The following is a 20,650-nucleotide window of genomic DNA, read 5'->3' as shown; positions in this document are numbered from 1 at the left end:
GAAAGAATATGCTATTGTATGGTTGAGAAAAAGATCAAACTTCATTCCATGGAAACCCAACAAAGGTCATAGGGAGGGTTTCTTTCTATGATGGACTTCTTGGGTCAAGAGTGAATATCAGTTATCAAAAATGTAGGTAGAAAATTAAGCAGACAATAGGCAATTACAAAAAGGGAAGCCAACTTTCTGAATTCTGTTTCTTTGCACTTAGTGACTTATAAATAGACTAATGTTCTGAAAACCTGACCTAAATTATTATGTATTTTAAATAGCTGTAAAGCTATGCTGAAAAAGTTGTTCTCATGGTATTGTGATAAATTCAATAAAAAGAAGGGAATTCTTGATGAACTTAAGGAGAAATGAGAGTATTGGATAGTAAATGGACAAATAAAATTACCAACCAAAGAGAATATTTGCACCTCAGGGTTGAAATGAGATGTTCTCTCTTACTCTTTCCTCTTCCACTCGTCTCTCTCTGTCTCTCTCATCCTCTTTCTCTTTCTTTCTCTTCTCTTTCTCCTTCTTTTCCATTCTTCTGTCACTTTCTCCTTCTCTGTCTCTTTCTGTCTCTCTTCCCTCTTTTTTTCTTCCTCTCTCCCACTCTTTTATCACTTTCTCTCTACTGCCCAACCTGTCCCCATACTTACCTTCGATTGATCATGTTTGCAATAATTTACCTTCTTTCTTAAATAGGCGCAGTTCCCTTACCGGATCCGTCGCTCACTCAAACACACACACACACACACACACACACACACACAAAACCATTTTTCTCCATTCCAATTCGGATTCTATAAATAAATTGCTCTGTGAAACATCTGTGAAAAAAATTCAGGTGCTCAAGCATGAAAATGTGCTGCTCAAATACTATACTTTTCCGCACACACTGAAAAAAAATTAGAGGGAACATTGGCCACAGCACGCACACACACACACACACACACACACACTAAATTACAGGTAGTCCTCAACTTACGACCACAATTGAACATTAAATTTATGTTACTAAGTAAAATGTGTTAAGTGAATTTTGCCCTATTTAACGACCTTTCTTACCTCAGTTGTTAAGTAAATCACTTCCGTTGATAAGTTAGTAACATGTTTGTTAAGGGAATCTGGCTTCCCCATTGACTTTGCTTGTGAGAAAGTTGCAAAAGGAGATCATGTGACCTTGGGACACAGCAGCAGTTATAAATATCAACCAGTTGCCAAGCATGTGAATTTTGATGACATAGTCATGGAGATGCTGCAAAAGCCGTAATTGTGAAAAACAGTCATGTCACAGTTTTCACTGCCATTGTAACTTTGAACGGTCATTAAATGAACTGTTGTAAGTCGAGGACTTACAACTATTTACTAAAATCTACCCTATTTACTAAACTATAAATTACGTTATGAGATGTTAGCAAGAATACTCAGACAGAAGAGATGGGAACATGAAAGTTCTATCAAATCTCAAAACAAGTCGAACATATTAAGCAGTGCACCAAATAGGGGTGAAGTGAGGAAAGCAGACATGCTCAAAAGTTTATACTTGCATTAACATATCAATTGTATTCCCAATATTATTAGCCCTCATTGACGGCCTCCATATGCAATTCTAATCTATAAACATTATTTGCCAATCACAAGTTGTTCACACAATTAGAAAACCTCCAATATAGCTGAATATAATATGTGTATTCCCAGAGAGGGATACTTGGCCTTTTGTGAATTCAGTTTTGTTTCTGTTTTCTTCATCTGCTTTTTAGAGACAACCATACTTTTTTTTTTTACAGGTTTTTATATGTACAGGTATTTTCCAATTAGAAATGCCATCATCTGGTTTTTGTACCCAAGGCTGTATGGGAACAAGCAGCAGTTGGGGGATGAATGGCGAGAGGAATAATTTTAACCAGAAAATCGATACAGGGTCCCAGTGCATTTCAGAAGCTCATTCTGATTGGAAGCTTGGACTCTTGGCCTCGATCCCTTTCTTTCTGGTTTGTTTTAATATGCTGAGCAGATTATTTGGCAGCCCATTTAAGTCAAGAATATAATATATTTCTAGATATATTAACAGTTTAATATCTTGCACTTTTATATTTATCTTTCTCATGCTTTTACAGGAATCCACCTGCTTCTATAGCAATGATTCGTTTACAAAATGGCACAGTTGTTTACCATATAAATCCCAAGCTGAAAAGCATATTTCTAGACGGGTAGTTTCTTTTGTTGTTGATTATGAGCAGAATACTGGTATAGCGCTATTATCGCAAAAGGTAAGAATATTAGTAATGGTTCTTTTTCAATTACTAGTTCTATATATGTATACTTTGTTGCTATTCTTCTCTTCCCTTCTCTTCATCATGCAGTTTTAAAAAGTGTGCTTAGTATTAAAATGATGGAGCAACAATGGAATAACATACAGCATCTAAAGCAATCTAGAACTTTACTTTTTATTCTCTGTGTTCCTCTCTCTCCGTGCCCCCTCTCCAATTCTAGCTTTCTGAGTGTGAGGGTTGTAAATTCAAGCTCTGTGTTTGATGAGGGGTGGTTTTTCCTTGGAGTATACCTTATGATTAAATAAAATAAACCCGAGGTAGATTCTAAGAAAACACATTTTTATGGTAAAATAAATAACAAACAAACTTACTGGCTAATAACTACATTCTGGTAAAGTTCCTAGCCTTCCTCCTCGTGGCAGGCAAAACAGAAAGGAAAAAAAAAGGCAAAAGAGACATGTGTAATAGGCTTACAGAGAAGAGCCAGCCTACCGTATGTCTTAGCATATAAGCACTACTGGCAAAACAAAAAAACATTGTGACACTGAGTACTAACAAAAATTCCAGTTTCTTATAATGGCCTCATAAGCTCAGAAGAATGTTATTCCACTGGCAAATTTACTTGCTAAGTTACATGTCATTGTTAGTTCATTCTGTGCCTTTGATAAGGTACAAAATTTAATATTTTTTTCCTTTTCTTCCCAGGACCAAAAACTTGTATCTGTGCATAAATTAACAGATGGTGGTGCATTGAATAAAAAAACCAAGTTTCCTCCTTTCATATTTCCATCAAAGACTTTTGTACCAACTGGATTATTTTTTCATCAAGGAAGCCATATTACATATGCTTATGGAAACGAGGTGTGTAAAATGGGAGACACGTGAAACTGACAATTTCGACTATTAATTCTTTTAATTGTTGCTTTTGGGGGAAAGAAATATAGGAATACATGAACAGAACAAAGAGTGTCAGAAAACAAAGAGAGATTACATCCTGATGCCATTTGGAACCTTGGGCCATTTATAAACCCAGTTATTCTTCTGCAGCTGAGACAAATACAATTTTTAAAAAAGTTTTAAAAGAAGTTGCAAAATGTATTTTCAAGATGGTGCAGCAGGACACTTTTCAACTGTGTGTAGAACTACTGGTGTAGGATACGTGTTTCTTCAAAACAAGGGAAGAAACATTGTGTTGGTATTCTTATGATTCTAAGTGATGCAGATATCTGATTTAATAATTTTTAGTGGACATGTGATAATGTGAATACTATGGATTGAACTCTTATATTAAAATGATTGTAATATACTTTATGCAGGGGTGGGTTGCTGCCGGTTTTACTACTAGTTCACTTCACACGTGTTATGTGCATGCACAGAACAATTTGCAGTAAAGTGCGCATGCAACAAAACATGGTGAGGAAACCGATTAAGGGGCGTGGCATGTCTGGGTCACTGCCAGTTCTGCGACCCAGGCAAAAATACCAGGCTGAAACAGGAGCAACCCACCTCTGACTTTATGTATGTTTTTCTTAAATAATTTTCTGAATCCAATAATAATCCAGTAATTCTCATCAAATCTACTATTTGTTTCCATCTGGTGGAATCCATCTGTCCTTTTGTGGACAACCTTCAAACCCATCTTATTAATTATGTTTGTTCCCAAATATAAACATAGACAGTTTTCCGGTGATGTAAAGGGAGGGGTCACGGCAGGGTTTTATCACAGCCTATCCCATTGGCTCCCAGTTTCCTCTCAGTCTTTCTGGTCCTAGGACTGTTGATTTGGCTCTCTAGGCAGGAAATGTTTTTACTAGTGAGATTTCTACAATTCCTTGCTTTAATTTGTGTTATTGGCTATTCTAAATTGTCTAAATTGCTTAAATTGAGCAAATTTGGCTGCGCCCAGATAGGACTGCCCTAAAACGGTGGGGGAGGCCCGTAGGGCAGCTCCTCTTTCCCTCCGTGGGCCAGGCTCCCTGTGCTGATCGCCAGGGCCATTGTCGAGGGTGCCTGGGGCGGAAGAGCCCACAACACCGGCGGCTCGATTTGGAGGCTTTTTGGCACGAAAGAGGCAAGGGGGCGCCGAGTGCATCGTGCCCGCTGACGCAACGTCCTCAAGCTTACCAGCAACCCAACCAAGCCTAACAGAGAATTTCCAGCCACTCCTTCGTTGCAGGCTCCCTCTGAGTCCTCAGAAGCTCGTGGAGGCTTTAGTGAGCCACCAGCGGCTAGCCCTTTCACGTGGCAGCGAAGCGGAGCATTTAAAAAAAAATCCGATGGAGCTCCAGTGGCCATTTTGAAATTGACACGTGGCCTAGCCCAAACGCAACTCGCAGGTCCTGGTCTACTGTACCAAACCGACTTAGGTCCCGGTCTACTGCACCTATGCGTCTGCCTGAACACATCAGCAAGCCTTGCAGAGAGGCCCTGGTCTACTGACGAGTGAGTGCCACAAAATGGCTGCCAGGACTGAATTTCTGCCAGTGGAGGCCAGCCTAACCTTCGTGAGCATGGAGAGCCTCCCAGACCAACCCAGGTCCCGGTCTACTGCGCCAGACCAACCCAGGTCCCGGTCTACTGCTCCTAAGCCACTGGCTAGCACAAGACCATCCAGAGTGGCTGAAAAGGATGAGCTTAGTAGGGAAAAGGCCTTGGAGAAGACAATTGCTAGGGCAGAGAAACAGGCCCAATCCAGCAGGCCCCGATCCAGGTCTTAGTCCCCAGTAGGGCCCGATCCACGACACTCACCTTCTCCTTTGGGTCACTTCAGTCCTTCCTCCCCATCAGCTTCCCCCTCCAGATCCTACATCAGTTTTAGGAGGGAGGGGTCCCCTTACTCCCTGCCAGGGTCCCCCCTACCTCAGGTACATGCACCTGAAGATCCCTTGGAGGGTTCCTCTAGAGGCGTCCGCCCTGGGTCTCATCAACGTGATCCAGATCCCTATCAGGACATGGAGGATGTAGAACGCCTCCCAGAGAGTATCAAGAGGTTGATCTCAACTGCCATATCTCGTGGCATTGTGCAGAGAGATAAACCTTCTTACCATGCCAAGTCTCATTACTCGTCAAGGTCTCGGTCCAGGGATGTCTCTCCTTCCCTAGTTAGCGAGGGTTCCACGTGGGGTGATGGAAACCGAAATGATATGGGGTTCTCCGAGGATGAGGACTCTGCTCCGGATTCCCCATCTTCTAACCTTCTTCCACCCACAGCGTTCAAGACCTTGCTTCACAAGGCACGCAAGACCACTAAAATAGGGGTCACGTTCCCACCCTAGCTAGTTGAGTTAGGGTCCAGGGGAGGGCCAGGAGGTCTCTCCTGGGTCTCTGTGTGTTTTGTTCACAGATAAGGACACTGTTCGCCATCGAGGAAACTGGGAGCCAATGGGATAGCTGAAGGCTAAGAAGTTTTCTCTCAATCTAACGGACCAATCAGGCTGTGATAAAACCCTGCCGTGACCCCTCCCTCCACATCACCTAAAAGACACGTTCAGGTAAGACCAACATTCTTTTCCAGGGGAAATAATTCAATTAACTTCAAAAGAATTAATCTGAGTCCCTCTGAACCCATAGTGCATTTCAAAACTTCATGTCCAAAGGTTGAATCAAGGCAACTGAACCAAACTTTGTTAATCTGAGATTTTTCATTGCTCATCCAAGCAACTTTATCAGTCAGATCAAATTAGTTAGGCAGAGAGTTATTGGAATGCACCAATTCTTGCAAACCAATTTTAGGTGTTTCTCCACAGAGTGGCTTGAAGTATGCCAATGAAGACTCAATCATCCAGGCCAAAAGTGTCTTCACTGAAACATTTCAAAACTTCCTTAAATCAATACTTCAGTCAAAACCCATTCTGACTTCCAGTTCTCCTTGTTCCTTTCTAGAGGCTCATAAATCCGCTACTTGATTATCTTTTCCAGGATTTTCTTAGGTCTTCATTTTAAGCTGAATGGTCTGTAGTTTCCTGGATACATTTCCCCCCACCCCTTTTTGAAGATTGGAACCATACCAGCATTTTCCAGTCTTCTGGCTCCAGGATCTCTGAAAGATTTCACTCAGGGGTTCCAAGATCATATCTGCCAGGTCCTTCAGCAATCTGGGATGTAAAATACCTAGTTCCAGATATTTGAACTCATCCAAAGTAGATAGGTGTTCTCTTATCAATTCCTTGTCTACTTCGATCTGCATTCCTGTTCTGTTTTCCACACAATGCTGTTTTTGATAGGTTGGCTCTATTTTTCTTTGTCTAAAGACAGATGCAAAGAAAGAATGAAGGAGTTCTCTTCCTCCCTCCTGTCACTTTCTTGCCATCTTCTTCCATTAGTGGCCCAACCATTTTCCTGAGGTTGTTTTTTCTTATTCCTTACATATTTGAAACAAACTTTTTGTTATTTTTGGCATTTGTTGCAAGCCTTAGTTCATTCTGAGCTTAGCTTTCCTGATTCAGGCTATTTACTAGTTTCCTTCTCTAGATATAGGCCCCTCTTTCCATTTTTTTTTCATTTGTCCTTTTTATCCCTCAGCTTGTCAGAGACTATTTGTGCAACCATGCTGGTCTTGTCTGGAGTCTCTTGTTTTTCTTTCTCTATGGTATTGTTTTTATGTTTTGTCTTTATTATCTTGCTAAATATATTTGCTTGGTTACTCTCCTCAGGCAATACAGGACCCTTTACAAGCATACATTTATTTTTAGATCTCCTTCTAAATTGTTCAATAATTCTACTTTGAACGAGTTTTTTGCATTCATGGTCCTAGAGCTTTATCGTGAAACTAGTCTTTTTGAAGAAGGGACCGGTAAACTTACATTTATCCTTTTTGATAATATATGAAAGAAATAAATCTAAAAGTGCTTTAGAATCAGGGGAACTCCTGCTGACTAAATTGGACGGCATCTTTCCATTTTCTTTAAGACAGTTTTACACTGCCATCTTCTGGGACATTTTTTCTTTGTTGCTTTCTTAGAAAAGGTCTTAATTTCTAAGTTCCTCCAACCACAAATTCCTGCTGAGTCCCAACAAAGTAATTAAAAAGTTTAAGTCATTGTGATTTTAAAGTATATCCAATTTTGACTTTTTTCAGGTATGGGCTTCTTTTGATGGAGGCAACTCATTTGTACCATTGATTAGGCTGACTAATGAGACTATTATAAGGGCAGATTCATGTGTTTACACTCAGGGAATTGTCTATGTTTCGGACAAGGCAAATATTTATTACACTAAAGCAGGTAAGAAATTCTTTTAAAATTAAAATTACTCTTGGATTGTGAAGCTTTTAAAATCTGATCTGATGCAAACTGTTGTCTTTCCCCATTAACATATAGAATAATAAAACACCCAATTGAAAGTTCATGATCTTGTCCCCACACCCCCAAGTCAATCACATGGTCCAATCTTCCATTGCCACGCTGGCATTTTCACCCATCTGTTTCCGGTCAGGTGCAGAGGTGCGGAGACAAAGAATGACCTTGGGCTTCTAGAAAGAAATGTTTTATTTTGACAACACACATTGTACTCCTTACTATACCCCCTCCCAATTCTCCACTAATGAAACAGCATATTAAAGAAAGAGAGAGAGAGAGAGACAATGTGGCAGGCCAGAGATTCTAAAAGGAATACGACTGCAGGCCTGATAGAGGTTTTTTTTAAAATTATAGCCAATTTAAAATTGAAGATCAGTATAGGTTGGCTCTATGCTGTCATCAAACTGGACACCTAGCCAATAAAAATCTTCCTGTATGAATGTATCCCCTCCACATGGATACCCCTTTGTCATGGGGGAAGGGCTTCTGTATTCTGCTAAGGTTGAGAGCTATGCTGAAAGTATATCATCAGAAAGTAAAGCAGAAGAGTCACCCAAGCAGATAGGTCTCAACTGAGGAGCCACACTAAGAGTACTCGCAATCCATTGGCCATGAAGAGTCAACAGAAGAAGAATCTCATACGGGATTGGACATTGCCCAAGTTAAAAAAGACCATGGTAGTTGCTGTGCCTGGGCAGCTGTTTGCAAAATGAGTTACAGGTTTCGAGAAAGCCCTGGCAACAGAAACAACCATTCTGTTGGTTTCTGGTATTTGGTTGGTTTCTCTAAATATTATAGCAACTTTCAGGGAAGGAGATCAGAGTTAGAGTCAGAATTATTGATTTTCATTAGGATCAAAGTAGAGAAGGTGTAGATCTCTTTTGTTCCCTTTCCTATGCTTAGTTCTTCCTGTTAATTTGGTCTTTATTTTATTTTACAATATTAATTAAGTTTATAAGATTGTTCACATTTATCCACTGAAATTCTGAGCAGCAAAGGAAATAAGAGATACTACTATATCATATTATTATATAACACCCAAAATCACTGCAGTAGGTGAGATAGGCAGCATATAAATTTAATTCCTCAAAATTATTAAATACAAAATAACCCAAGTCTAGATTCCTTCAATTTGGTTATTTGGTAGTATCATATCATTCTGGCGTTATTATTTAAGTGATTGTACTATATATATTGTACTATATATATTTGCTATGCTTAGAGTTTTATGACTGATGTGATTTAAAAATAGGATATGTACAACAAACAAACAAAGCATTGAGATAATATATATTAAAAGCTGTGATTTAATAACATTTTCTCTGTCATCCATTTTTTTCCTGGAAATTACGGTGTCTTTACATTCATCTCAGTTGTTGATTTTCCACGCTGTCCTTATTGGCTAGAATAGAAGAAATTCAGTGCAATCTTCCATTGGCTCTTGAATGTTTTTCATTCATTAATTTTTTTTATGCAGTTTCTATCCAAAGACAAAAACCTGTCAAAATTGCACTTTATAAAATACATATATTTTATATGTACTTATAATACTTACAAATATCGAACCACTCCAAAACGAAGCCATCAATACTGCCAATCTCCTTTTTTGCTGGTGAAGCACTTTGTACATGTAGATTGGTTTTAGAAACTATTGCTTTAAACATTTGCATTCACTTCTTTCTAAATCAAATATCTTGTATCCTGCCCTACATGACATCGGACCTGAGAGACCGCCTCCTGCCAGTTACCTCTCTCAGACCAATTAGATCGCACAGGTTGGGTCTCCTCCAGATTCCATCTGCCAGCCAATGTCGGCTGGCGACTCCCCGGGGGAGGGCCTTCTCTGTTGTAACTCCGGCCCTCTGGAACGAGCTCCCTGCTGAGATCCGGACCCTTACTACCCTCCCGGCCTTCCGCAAAGCCACCAAGTTCTGGCTGTTCCAGCAGGCTGGGGGGAGCTGAGAAGCATCTACCTCCACGGAAATTGTGAATGTTGGTTTTGTTTTTAATATGTTGTCTTTGTCTCGTTCCCCCCCTTTCCCTTGTCTTTTGTGAGCCGCCCGGAGTCCTCCGGGAGTGGGCGGCATACAAGACAAATAAATAAATAAATAAATAAATAAATAAATAAATAATAATAATAATAATAATAATAATAATAATAATACACAGAGCAAACTCAGTTTGATTAAAAGAAATGTTCTCTTTGAAAATACTTCTGTGCGAAGTCATAGAGTTTATAATAATAACATAAGATACGCACACGTAATTTTTTTTCTCTTTAGGAGTAGTTAGATATACCTTTCTTAAAACAATGCCACCTGGTGTTTTCGGCATGTACTTTGATCATCTGGGAACTTTAAATCATATAACTTTTAATAGCACAACTGATGATATTTTGTGGGTTTCTACGGTGGATATCAGCACTTTAATGAAGGTTTGACTTTTATCATTTATTTGATGTGCTACTGAAGATGATTTATAAAATGTTACGGTAATGTAAAGATTATTCGGTTTTATTGTATGAAATGCATATTTACTTGCTTTATAAAGATATTATAGCTACAGTAATTTATTGTATGACCAGCTGGTAAGGCAAAGCTATGACAAAACATTGAAAGAATTAGAGATTTCTTAGAAACTAATAAGAGTTTTAGAAATTGTTGGCTTTTATTGAATCATGTACATTTCTTAAGTATTGTCAGCAACTATTAGATTTGTAGTTGTAACTGTAACACATAACATATAATTTTAAGATCTAAATTCCCTTAGAATTCTTCTTGTGGCTGAATATGAAACATCAAACGTAACTTTAGAAAAACACTGGAATGGTCACAACCTGCAAAGATTCCATTTGTCTGCTCAGATATAGAACTGAGCAGCATATTAGCCAGTACATGTAGTTCTTCCCCCCCCCCCAAGGTTTCTATTTTTTATTGCAAATTTGTACATATTTTATGAACAGTGTTCTCCGGATCTTTTCTTTTACATCCTCTCATATGCATAATCCATTTTACATTATATCTCTGTTTCCAATTTCAGCCATATTATTCTCTTTCCATATTTTTTATCTTAAACGTATTTTCTTCTTAGTACATAAACCATATCACTAACTGCCCTTAATTTCTAATCTCTTACAATAACATCACTCCATCATTAAATATGTTTCTCAAATTCCCCATTGCACTCTTTAACATTTAATCTTTGTCTCTTAATTTATCTTCAAAGTTGAACCAAATTGCCATTTCACATTTTATCTGTTGTTGATCTGTTTTGATGTGAGTGACATACATTATCAAAATCATTTTTTTACGTAAAGATCATGTTGCTTTGATTCATGTTCCAGTGTTGGATATTTTTATAATGTGTCGGAAGACACATAAAAGTAAGTTGAATGAAGTGACAATGAATTACTTAAATGGAATTTGCATGGCAAAACAAGAAGAGACATTATCAAGAATTAATTGGTTGTGAATAAATAAAAATTGAATATGGACTGAATATAAGAATGAGTGGTCTATATGCTGCCTAGAGACGTGAATGTTCGTGCATTTTGGTGTATATACTGTGCCATTTTGTTGATCAAGTACCGTTTAGATTTTTTTCCTAAAATAGTTAAAAATGTGTACATCTATTTGAAGGAGTTAAATAATTACATCTTCACTTTATTTCAGAACACTGACTTAGGTTTTGATGGTCCTTTATCTCCACATTATGTTACTGAAGAGCAAATGCTGTTTTTTCACCACGGGCCACCAAATACTGTGCCAACATTCTCCAACTTACAAGTTGGAAAGCGCTTAGATTACACGTAAATACCAATAGTATATAAATTATTTCAGCTTTTTAAAAATTACTCTGGTACTATGAATTTTAAAACATTGTCTAATGTTTAAGAAAAATAAATAGCACTCATCCTTAAAATACAGATTTAAGGGATAGAAGTTGTACTATACCTGGCAAGTCTTAACAGACCTGGCACAAATAATTTCAAAAATGAAATCACATTTGTCAGCATCTGAAATTAAATTATTCCAGTAATGCAGAATTGAGATTATACAAGAGTCCCTTAACATTTCTTTTTGATTAGAGTATAGAGACCTGATTCTGCACACCATGGTAAAGTATAATATGATTGGTTGGTTTGGGTTCAGCACGCTATATGAATAAGGTGACCAGATTTTAACATTGGTAAAGAGGGACACCATTGACCAGGAGCGGGGGGGGTTCTTGATTAAAAATGTTTTTTAAAAAATCGGTTTTTAAAATGCCGCGGGACGCGCCACAAATTGTTCAAAAGCGGGACTGTCCCACCAACAGCGGGACGTCTGGTCACCTTATATATGAACCCAGCCATTGTGGTTTGGGAATCATACGTAGCTGGAGGATTGGCATAAGAGTAGCAATTTTTTACAGGCTACTAAAGGTGTAGAGTGGACAGGGCTGACATTTTCAGCTATTCTTGATGCCAGGAGGGACTTGTCGTCTCTTATTTTAAAAGGAAGACAATGAAATCCCACGTCACTTAAAATGCTAAAGTATCATTAGATTTCAGAGGTGTGATCCTGAGGGGCTTTTGAGTCTCATAATGTGGAACAAAAGTCATAGAGTTCACATCCCTTAATGATAGGTGCAAATATCTGCAGCTTTTAAAAAATATTAAAATAAATCTAATTCAAAACCCAGTTTTGAAGATGTTATTTTAGTATTTTACATTGTCACTACTGTTGGGCCTTGGTAACTGATTAACAGAAATATGTATGTACTGAAATACTTAATAATAAAGCTTAATAAAGATGTCAACTTATATCTTTTGGGTTTTAGCCTTGCTGGATTTGTGATTTTAGGGTTTGTTCCCTTCTTCTTTTGTTAACAGTTCAAGGCACCAACAGTATTTTTTTTTATTTCTGTGAGAAAATTTTCTAGTGTGGGAGTTGGAAAAAGATTAAAACTAAACTCCAGATTAATAGAAGTTATGGATAGGTTTTGTAAGACGTTTCAGTACTTATAGAGTTATAATTAAATATAAAACTTCAATTTTATTAAAGTTAGTTAAAGTAAGCAAATTCATGGAGAGGTTTCAAATCTTTTCAAAATGTGGAGTTTGACCCACATATTAGAACCCCGCTGCTTAATAAAATGTCCTGGAATAATATCAAGCCAATTACCATAAAATGGAAGAGACTACTGATGGCCACAATGTGTCTGCTACAATGACTTTGAAAAGGAAAGATATTATGACTCTTAGTAAATCCTTAATAAAATCATCATCTGAACAGCTTATAGAGGAAACTTTAAATCAAAACTCTTTCAGACAATTTCCTGAGGAAGAGCAAGTTGATATTCTTTGGGGCTAGAAGCTGTAAAACAAACCGTGTTAGAGCTTCATGCTGACCTACAGTAGTTCCTTTCAAAGTTCTACCTACCGCTAATAGTCAAGATTCAGAATTATAAGATACATACAATCCCCTGTTAATTCTTACAACTTATTGATAAAATGTTACCTTGTGACATGTCAATGACAAATAATTTCAAACTTATCTTCCCCTTCCTTAAACTTTGTCCCTTATCTTACAAACAGTAGAATTTAGGAGGAAAAACAAGCCCACAAATCCTATGAGGCAGTGGTGGGGTTCAATTTCTTTTTACTACCGGTTCTGTGAGTGTGGCTTGGTAGGCGTGGTATGGTTTGGTGGGCATGGCTTAGTGGGGGTGACAGGGGAAGGTTACTGCAAAATCCCCATTCCCTCCCGATCAGCAGGGATTCGGGAGGCAGAGAATAGATGGGGGTTGGGCCGGCTAGAGATAGTATTCACCAGTTCCCCAAACTACTCAAAATTTTCGCTACCGGTTCTCCAGAAATGGTCAGAACCTGCTGAATACCATCTCTGCTATGACAATATAGCAGCAATGAAAAGTATGGAGGTGCTCTTAAACTTGACATCCTGCTGAACTCCACTAAACCCCAATGAACAGAGAATGAGTTTATTTATCATGGTGATTGTTCCAGAGTTTTTAAATCTGAATATTAAAGATCAAGATCACCTCCTCTTATAATATAGAGAGTCAAGGATGAGTTATTTCCCCGAATGGGAACCCCTTAGAACTGTGATGGCGAACCTGTGGCACGCAGCACCGTCTCTGTGCGCACGCGAGCCTTTGCCCCAGTTCAGCTCCCAGCAGCCAGCTGGTTGTTGGGTCTCTGCCACGCATCCGTAGGGGTGGGGCACACATGGGGGCCATAAGAATGGGGGATGGGGCAAGTGCAGTGGCCCACACATGCATGCATGTGGGGCGTGTGAGGGGTGTCTGCACATTGCATTTGGGGGGTTCAGGCATATGTATGTGCATTCATGTGCCTAAGCGCATGCTTTGGGAAAACAGAAAAGGTTAGCCATCACTGCCTTGGAAGACAGGTGTTAGCAGCAGAAACACATGCTATCCCAAAGCAGAAAACAGGACCAAGCCTAGAAGGTTTCTGAGAGAAGAGCTATAATTGTGGTAGATATAAAATGCAATTGGACAAAACTATCAAGATAATAATATTTACTTTTTTTTAAGGCCAGGAGGATCAGGTATAATTACCCAACTCTTCATACATGCAAATCCTGAAGGAACTGTAACATCTGTCTTGGTAGATGTTCTGGAGGATTTTCCTGTTGAATCTGTAACTGACAGCCCTTGTACAGCAAATACTTTATTCATTCAACCTTCTAATTCTTCTTCTTCATTATATGAGCTTACACTTGCTACTGCAGGTATGTCAATTGTTCGATAATGAAAAACTTTTGTTCCGAATTTGCTTAGGTGAGTTCTGCTTCTGTGCCCTTCAGTATTTCTCTTAAATATCAGGATTTTATAAATTCTGAACAGCTATACTTGTTAATGCCTTACGTGTACTACTGAAATCTAAAATCCTTTGGAAATCCTATGCGACCAAGAAAAATTTGTTATGCTTAGAATATTAACAGCCATATTTTTTGTTATACAAAATGAATGGTTTTCCATTTCAGCTGGATACCATTGGTTAAGTTCCAATTTAACAGATCGCTTGAAAACATTGTAAAATTCCAAATTATGGTTTCTCAAACACACATTCAATGTTTCCTCAACCTGATCAGGGAGCCAAATCCTACAAATTCTCTCAGGTGTTTATTATGCTGAGACTTTTGAACTAGCAAGACTGAAATTTCCCAGAACCCAGGAAAAAATAACAAGCAGTAAATGGCAGATCTTCCTGATCAATTCCCTATTCTCCATAAAGCCCAACCCCTGCTTTAGGTAGGAGCTGTGTCTTGATTTGTTCTTTTTCATGCTATTACATTGTCTGCAATCTAGTTGATTTTCTCAGAAAGTGGGGAATCTTTGACGCTTCCCCACCCTATCCCCATGGCTGTACATCCCCTCTTGTGTATCGAATCTAATTGCATGATTGCAAGTTTTGCAGTGCACTCTGCGCCCCCACAGCTCCCTCCTGAGAATACAAGACCAGAATCAGATCATCATTATCCCTTCAGAAGTAGGATGCGGATGGCAGATCAAGGGAAGGAATGAAGGATATAGTCTTTGCAATCTGGTCTGCTTGACGTTCAGTCATTTCAGCCCACAGGGTCCAAAAGTTCATTTAGCAGGACTGGGTCTGTTCCAATGGTGGGTTCCAGATCCCGTCGAAACGGGTATGCTGTGACGGAGCCAGGCATCCACCATGTGCACAAGTGCTGGGCACGCATGCGCACCCACCACCCTGCAATGCTCCAGCTGCTCAGCAGAGCATCACACAGAGACCATAGGTTGCATGTGCAAATGGCCCAGTTGGTTCAAATACGGTAAAGCATGCAGGTGGGTGGGTGGGCCCTCCAAAGCACCGTTCCGGTAGGGTGGCTACTGCTCCCAGCAGGCACAGGTACACCCATACCGGGGCTTACTGGCCGGAACCCACCACTGGTCTGTTCTGTTTGCATTCAGACTGCTTCCAGCAGTCTCAAGTCAAAAAGAGCTCTACTCCAACCATCACTTCTCCTGTGAAAGGCACTTATATATTTCTCCACATTCCTGTGCACACTTTGACTACTGATTGTCTCCTGATGGATGTATAGGTTACACAACTGGACTACCAACCCCAACTGGCTCCTCAGATGTGTGCCCTTCCCCTGTACCATTTCTTCACATTGTGTTCTCTTCCAAGGGGTTATCAGATAGCATTTGCCTCCTCCTGGCTCCTCAGTTGTCTGCCTCCTTCATCAGCCTTTGTTTTATTCATATATCTTTGCATTTCTGAGTCTGAAAAATTGATTTTTCTTGAATTAAAACTTTATTTCCAGTGGCTATAGTCCTTTTCAGACATATTTTTAGATAAAGAAACCATGGTTTCCCTCACTTCAGAAGGAGGCACAGATGCCAAGCTAATAAGGCTAATTATGATCTTTATTAAAGGCTGATAATGAACCCTAAAATATCCAGGTAATATTGACACTTGGAATGCTTTTGTCACTTTGCTTTAGTTGCTTTAGTGCTTTAGTTGGTTGTGGGCTATCCTCAATAGTTCATTGGTTACTTTGCAGAGAATCATCCATTCAACTGGGCTAATGTTGGTTTGTTTATGTCCTACCACTTTTATTTTTAGAAATAACTCGGGGTGGTTAACATATCTAACACACCTTATCATGTGAGCACTCTAAAGTTTCTGCAGTATATCTTTGCTTTACCAGTACTGCTGAAGCACCATAGTGGTTAAGAACTTCACTTAGCATAAAGAATATTGTCAATTTGGAAGACTTTATCTTGGTTTTCTTTCCCACATATTTACCATTTTCTGCATCACCCAGGACAGAACACTTTCATCCTCAGTTCCCAGAATGCCAATAGTTGTGTTTGTTTTCTCATTCTAAAGAGGAATGACAAACTGAATTAATCTGAGTGAGCTGTCATACATGGCTAGCAAACTATGGTGAAAATGTGTCTTTTATTGTTAATTAAGGTATAAAACCTTAGGTTCCTTACAATAAGTGAAGCTGGCATAGGCCAGGCAATTATTTTTGAATAAATTAGCCTTATTCATGTTAATGTCAACTCATTTTAATGACAGCTCTCTGTATGTAATTTTTTTTTCAGATACTAATATATTTAAGGCAACTGATGTTGGAAAGACAGTGGTGATTCCAGGCAGTACAAGTTTCTTTATCACTAAAGTTGTGGATGATTATAAAGCTTTAGGAATGGCCACTTTGCCTGAAAAAATGCTTCTATTAACCCCTATTCCACCCGATGAGTGGTTTCTGTATGACTTTGGCACCACAAATGGCAGAAAATGGAAAATTGTAGTTGACAAATGTAGATATGTAGTACAACAGTTTGATAATCTACCACTCCATGCCATTAAATACCTGGATCTTGGGGGAAAATTGAATTTTTCATTCAGAGTAACTCCAGTTAATACTGGTAAGAACCACTGGAATCATGCATGTCTCTTTCTCTCTTTTCTAACTCTCAATATGTTATAAATATATTTATACAATAAGTTTTTACAGCAGGAAAATATTAATTTAAGTTAAATATATGTTTTTAGTAACTCCAGTGCAAATATTCATTGCTATTCATGGGTAGGCAGCTCTGCCTTTTTTATCTTTAAAATTTTCAAAATAGAAACATCAGGCTCTGAAATGCATAATTCATTTATCTGCTTCTCAATCTATAGAAAAGGCTGAAAAATTTCATCCCTGGCCCCCACTACAACCTTCTGAAGCAAAATCTCTTAGATAGTGATTAACTCTATACGGGGGGGGGGGAATACTATCCTTGCCCAATTAATCATTAATTGCCTTTCAAGCTCTTATCAATTTAATGTAAGATTATAATAATAAAATTATTAGCATAGGTAACTAGAATCAAAAATATTTAAATAGGACAATACTGGCAGTTCTCATTTATTGACAACAATTGGGACAGGCAATTGGTTGTTAAACATAATAGTTGTTAACAAAAGCTATGATTATGTTTGTGATCTTACTTCATTTTCCTTAGTTTTACAGTCCTGTGAAGGGCGTAAATGTGAGATTGCTTGTAAAATGTCCATCATTGTAATTGTGAACAATTGCTACAATGAGCACTCGCTAAATGAAGACTAGTACTTTAAAAAATAATAATGAAAGAGATGGGCTGGCATTGTAGTTTCCATAGACAACATTAGATCATCACCTAGCTGTGTCAAATCTCTGTAAAGCACAATGCAACTTTCCAGTCCTTTCAGTTTAATGAAATAGGAACAGGCAATCTTATTTTAATGGTATGTATAGAGTAATAGAATAATAGAGTTGTAAGGGATCTCAGAGGTCTTCTAGTCCAAACCCCTACTCAAGCAGGAGACTCTATACCATTTTGGACAAATAGCTGTCCAATCTCTTAAAAATCTGTAATGATTGAGCACCCACAACTTTTAAAGGCAAGCTGTTCCACTGGTTTATTCTTCTCATTGTCAGGAAATTTCTCCTTACTTGTAAGTTGGATCTCCCTTGATTAGCTTCCAGGCATTGCTTCCTGTCCTGTATTCTAGTGCTTTGGAAAAGAAGCTTGGGGAATTTTGAAAAATGAGATTACAAAAGCCCAGTCTAACACAATTCCAATGAAGAAGAAAAATAACTGCTCTCAAAAGAAACCAGCATGCCTGCACAAAGAGCTCTCTGATAAACTAAGGACAAAAAAGACAAGTATAAAAAGTTAAAAGACAGGTACATAACTAATGCAGAATATCCTGAGCCTGCAAAGATGAAGTCAGGAAAGATGAAGTAAGGCTTGTGACAAAAGAAATAAATAACAAAAAAGCTTCTTTCAATATGTAAAAAACAAGAAAAAAATCAAGGAAACAATTGGTCCATTAATGGGAGAAAACAGCAAGAAATTTGTTTTATTTTATTTATTTATTTAGTTTCTCAAACATGTACGAGATAATGTGTATGTATAAACATGTACATGAGCACATGTAATGAGTACAAATTAATGGGGACAGTAGGACAAGGATGGTAAGCACAGTGGTGGGCTTATGTACGCCCCCTTACAGGCCTCTTTTGAATGCGGTGAGGTCCACGATAGACAGTTTAAGGTTAAAGCTAAGGTTAATGTTAGAGGAAGTAACAACAAAGTCAGATAGAGTATTCCAGGCATTGACCACTCTATTGCTGAAATCGTATTTTCTGAAATCAGGTTTGGAGCAGTTTACCTTAGGTTTGTCTCTATTGTTTGCCCATGTATTATTGTGGTTGAAGCTGAAGTAGTCCTTGATAGGTAGGATGTTGTACCAGACAATTTTGTGTACTATGTTTAGATCAGACTGCAGGTGACATAATTCAAGGTTGCCCAAACTCAAAATTTCAAACCTGGTGGCATAAGGTATTCTATTGTGACCAGAGGAGTAGAGTACTCTTCCCATGAAATACCACTGGACCTGTTCGATTGTATTAATTTCCAATATACAGTATGGATTACAGGCAGAAGAGCTATATTTGAAGATTGGTCTGGCAAAGGTTTTGTATGACCTAATTAGCAGTACAGTGTTACTCGAGGAAAAGGTTCCACAAAATTAGGTTAACAACTCTTAATTGCCTTTTTGGCAATGTTGTTACAGTGAGCTCTGGAGCTTAGATAGTTTAAGATAAGTACTCTTAGGTATGCAACATGTTGTTATGTGACAGAGAAAACTGCTTAATTCGTTTTTTGCATCTGTCTTTACACAAAAGGAAAAAAATAGTCCAACCTATCAAAAACAGTACCATAAAAACAGATTAGGAATACAAGTTAAAATAGGCCCAATGGTAAGAGAACACCTGTCTACCCTAGATGAGTTCAAATCACCAGGACCAGATGGATTACAAACCAAGGTCCTGAAGGAACTGGCAGATGTGATCTCAGAACCACTGAACTATATCTTTCAAAGATCTTGGAGCACTGGGGAACTACCAAAGGACTGGAATAGAGCTGATGTAGCTCCATTTCCAAAAAAAAGAAAAAAATGAATCCAGCAAACTACAGACCTATCAGCCTTACATCAATATTTGGGAAGTTCTGCAAAAGATAATCAAGCAATGAATTTGCAAATACCTAGAGGCAAACAAAATCATAACCAAAAGCCAACATGAGTTTGTCAAAATCTGATCATGCCAGTCAAATCTTATTGCATACTTTGACAAAATGACAAAATCAATGGACCAGCAAAATGCTGTGGGTATACTATACTTTACTTGGACTTCATTCTGTCTTAAGCCCAGTACTCTTCAATATCTTCATCAATTATTTAGATGAGGGGATAGATAGGTAACTCGTCAAATTTGCAGATAACACCAAGCTGGCAGGAACAGAGATAGGCTTAAGATACAGAAGGATCTTGACAGAATTGAACATTGGACTCTTATCTAACAGAATGAAGTCCAATGGTAAAAAAAAGTAAGATTCTACATTTAGGCAAGAAAAATCAAATGCACAGGTTTAGTATAGGTGGTACCTGGCTCAATAGTAGTAATTATGAGAGTAATTTTGGAGTCCTAGTGGACAATCACTTAAATATGAACCATCAGTGTGCTACAGCTGCCAGAAAAGCCAACATAATCCTAGACTGTATCAGCAGAGGGATAGAATCAATTTCACATGAAGTGTTAATATTATTTTATAATGCCTTTGTATACCACACTTGAAATAAATATTGCATCCAGTTTTGGTTGCCACGGTATAAAAATATATATCATTGAAATTCTAAGAATGCAGAGAACAGCAATAAAGAAGAACAGGAAACTGGAGACTAAAACATACAAAAATGGTTGCAGGAATTGGATATGTCTTGTTTAATTAAAAGAATGAGTAGGGAATGACATGATAGCAGTGTTCCAATATCTTAAGGGGCTGCCACAGAGAAGAGGGAGTTAACCTATTCTCCAAAGCACCTGAAGGCATGGATGGAAACTAATCAAGAAGAGAAGCAATCTAGAACTAAAGAGAAAATTCCTGACAGTTGGAACAATTAATCAGTGGAACAACTTGCCTCCAGAAGTTGTGAATGCTTCAACCCCTGAAGTTTTTAAGAAGAGATTGGTCTGAAATGGTATAGTG

The 20,650-nt window shown here is 38.3% G+C and overlaps 1 protein-coding gene across 1 annotated transcript in view; it reads left to right on the top strand.

Moving 5' to 3' along the window:
- The window catches only part of LOC148049745 (cation channel sperm-associated auxiliary subunit beta-like), a 72,252-nt gene that overhangs the window by 30,739 nt on the left and 20,863 nt on the right, over positions 1-20,650 (top strand). Inside the window, exons 13-19 of the mRNA XM_087704623.1 lie at positions 2,109-2,261; positions 2,970-3,125; positions 7,342-7,486; positions 9,844-9,995; positions 11,233-11,369; positions 14,120-14,316; positions 16,670-16,996. Coding sequence (XP_087560749.1) covers positions 2,109-2,261; positions 2,970-3,125; positions 7,342-7,486; positions 9,844-9,995; positions 11,233-11,369; positions 14,120-14,316; positions 16,670-16,996 — 1,267 coding nt within the window. The remainder of the gene's footprint in view (positions 1-2,108; positions 2,262-2,969; positions 3,126-7,341; positions 7,487-9,843; positions 9,996-11,232; positions 11,370-14,119; positions 14,317-16,669; positions 16,997-20,650) is intronic.

Source organism: Thamnophis sirtalis, unplaced genomic scaffold, assembly GCF_051295495.1.
Source record: "Thamnophis sirtalis isolate CommonGarterSnake01/CBP01778 unplaced genomic scaffold, rThaSir2_p1.2 scaffold_1, whole genome shotgun sequence".
NCBI classification, from domain to species: Eukaryota; Metazoa; Chordata; class Lepidosauria; order Squamata; family Natricidae; genus Thamnophis; species Thamnophis sirtalis.
Note: the sequence above shows the minus strand (reverse complement) of the source record. Positions and strands in the feature narration are given on the sequence as shown.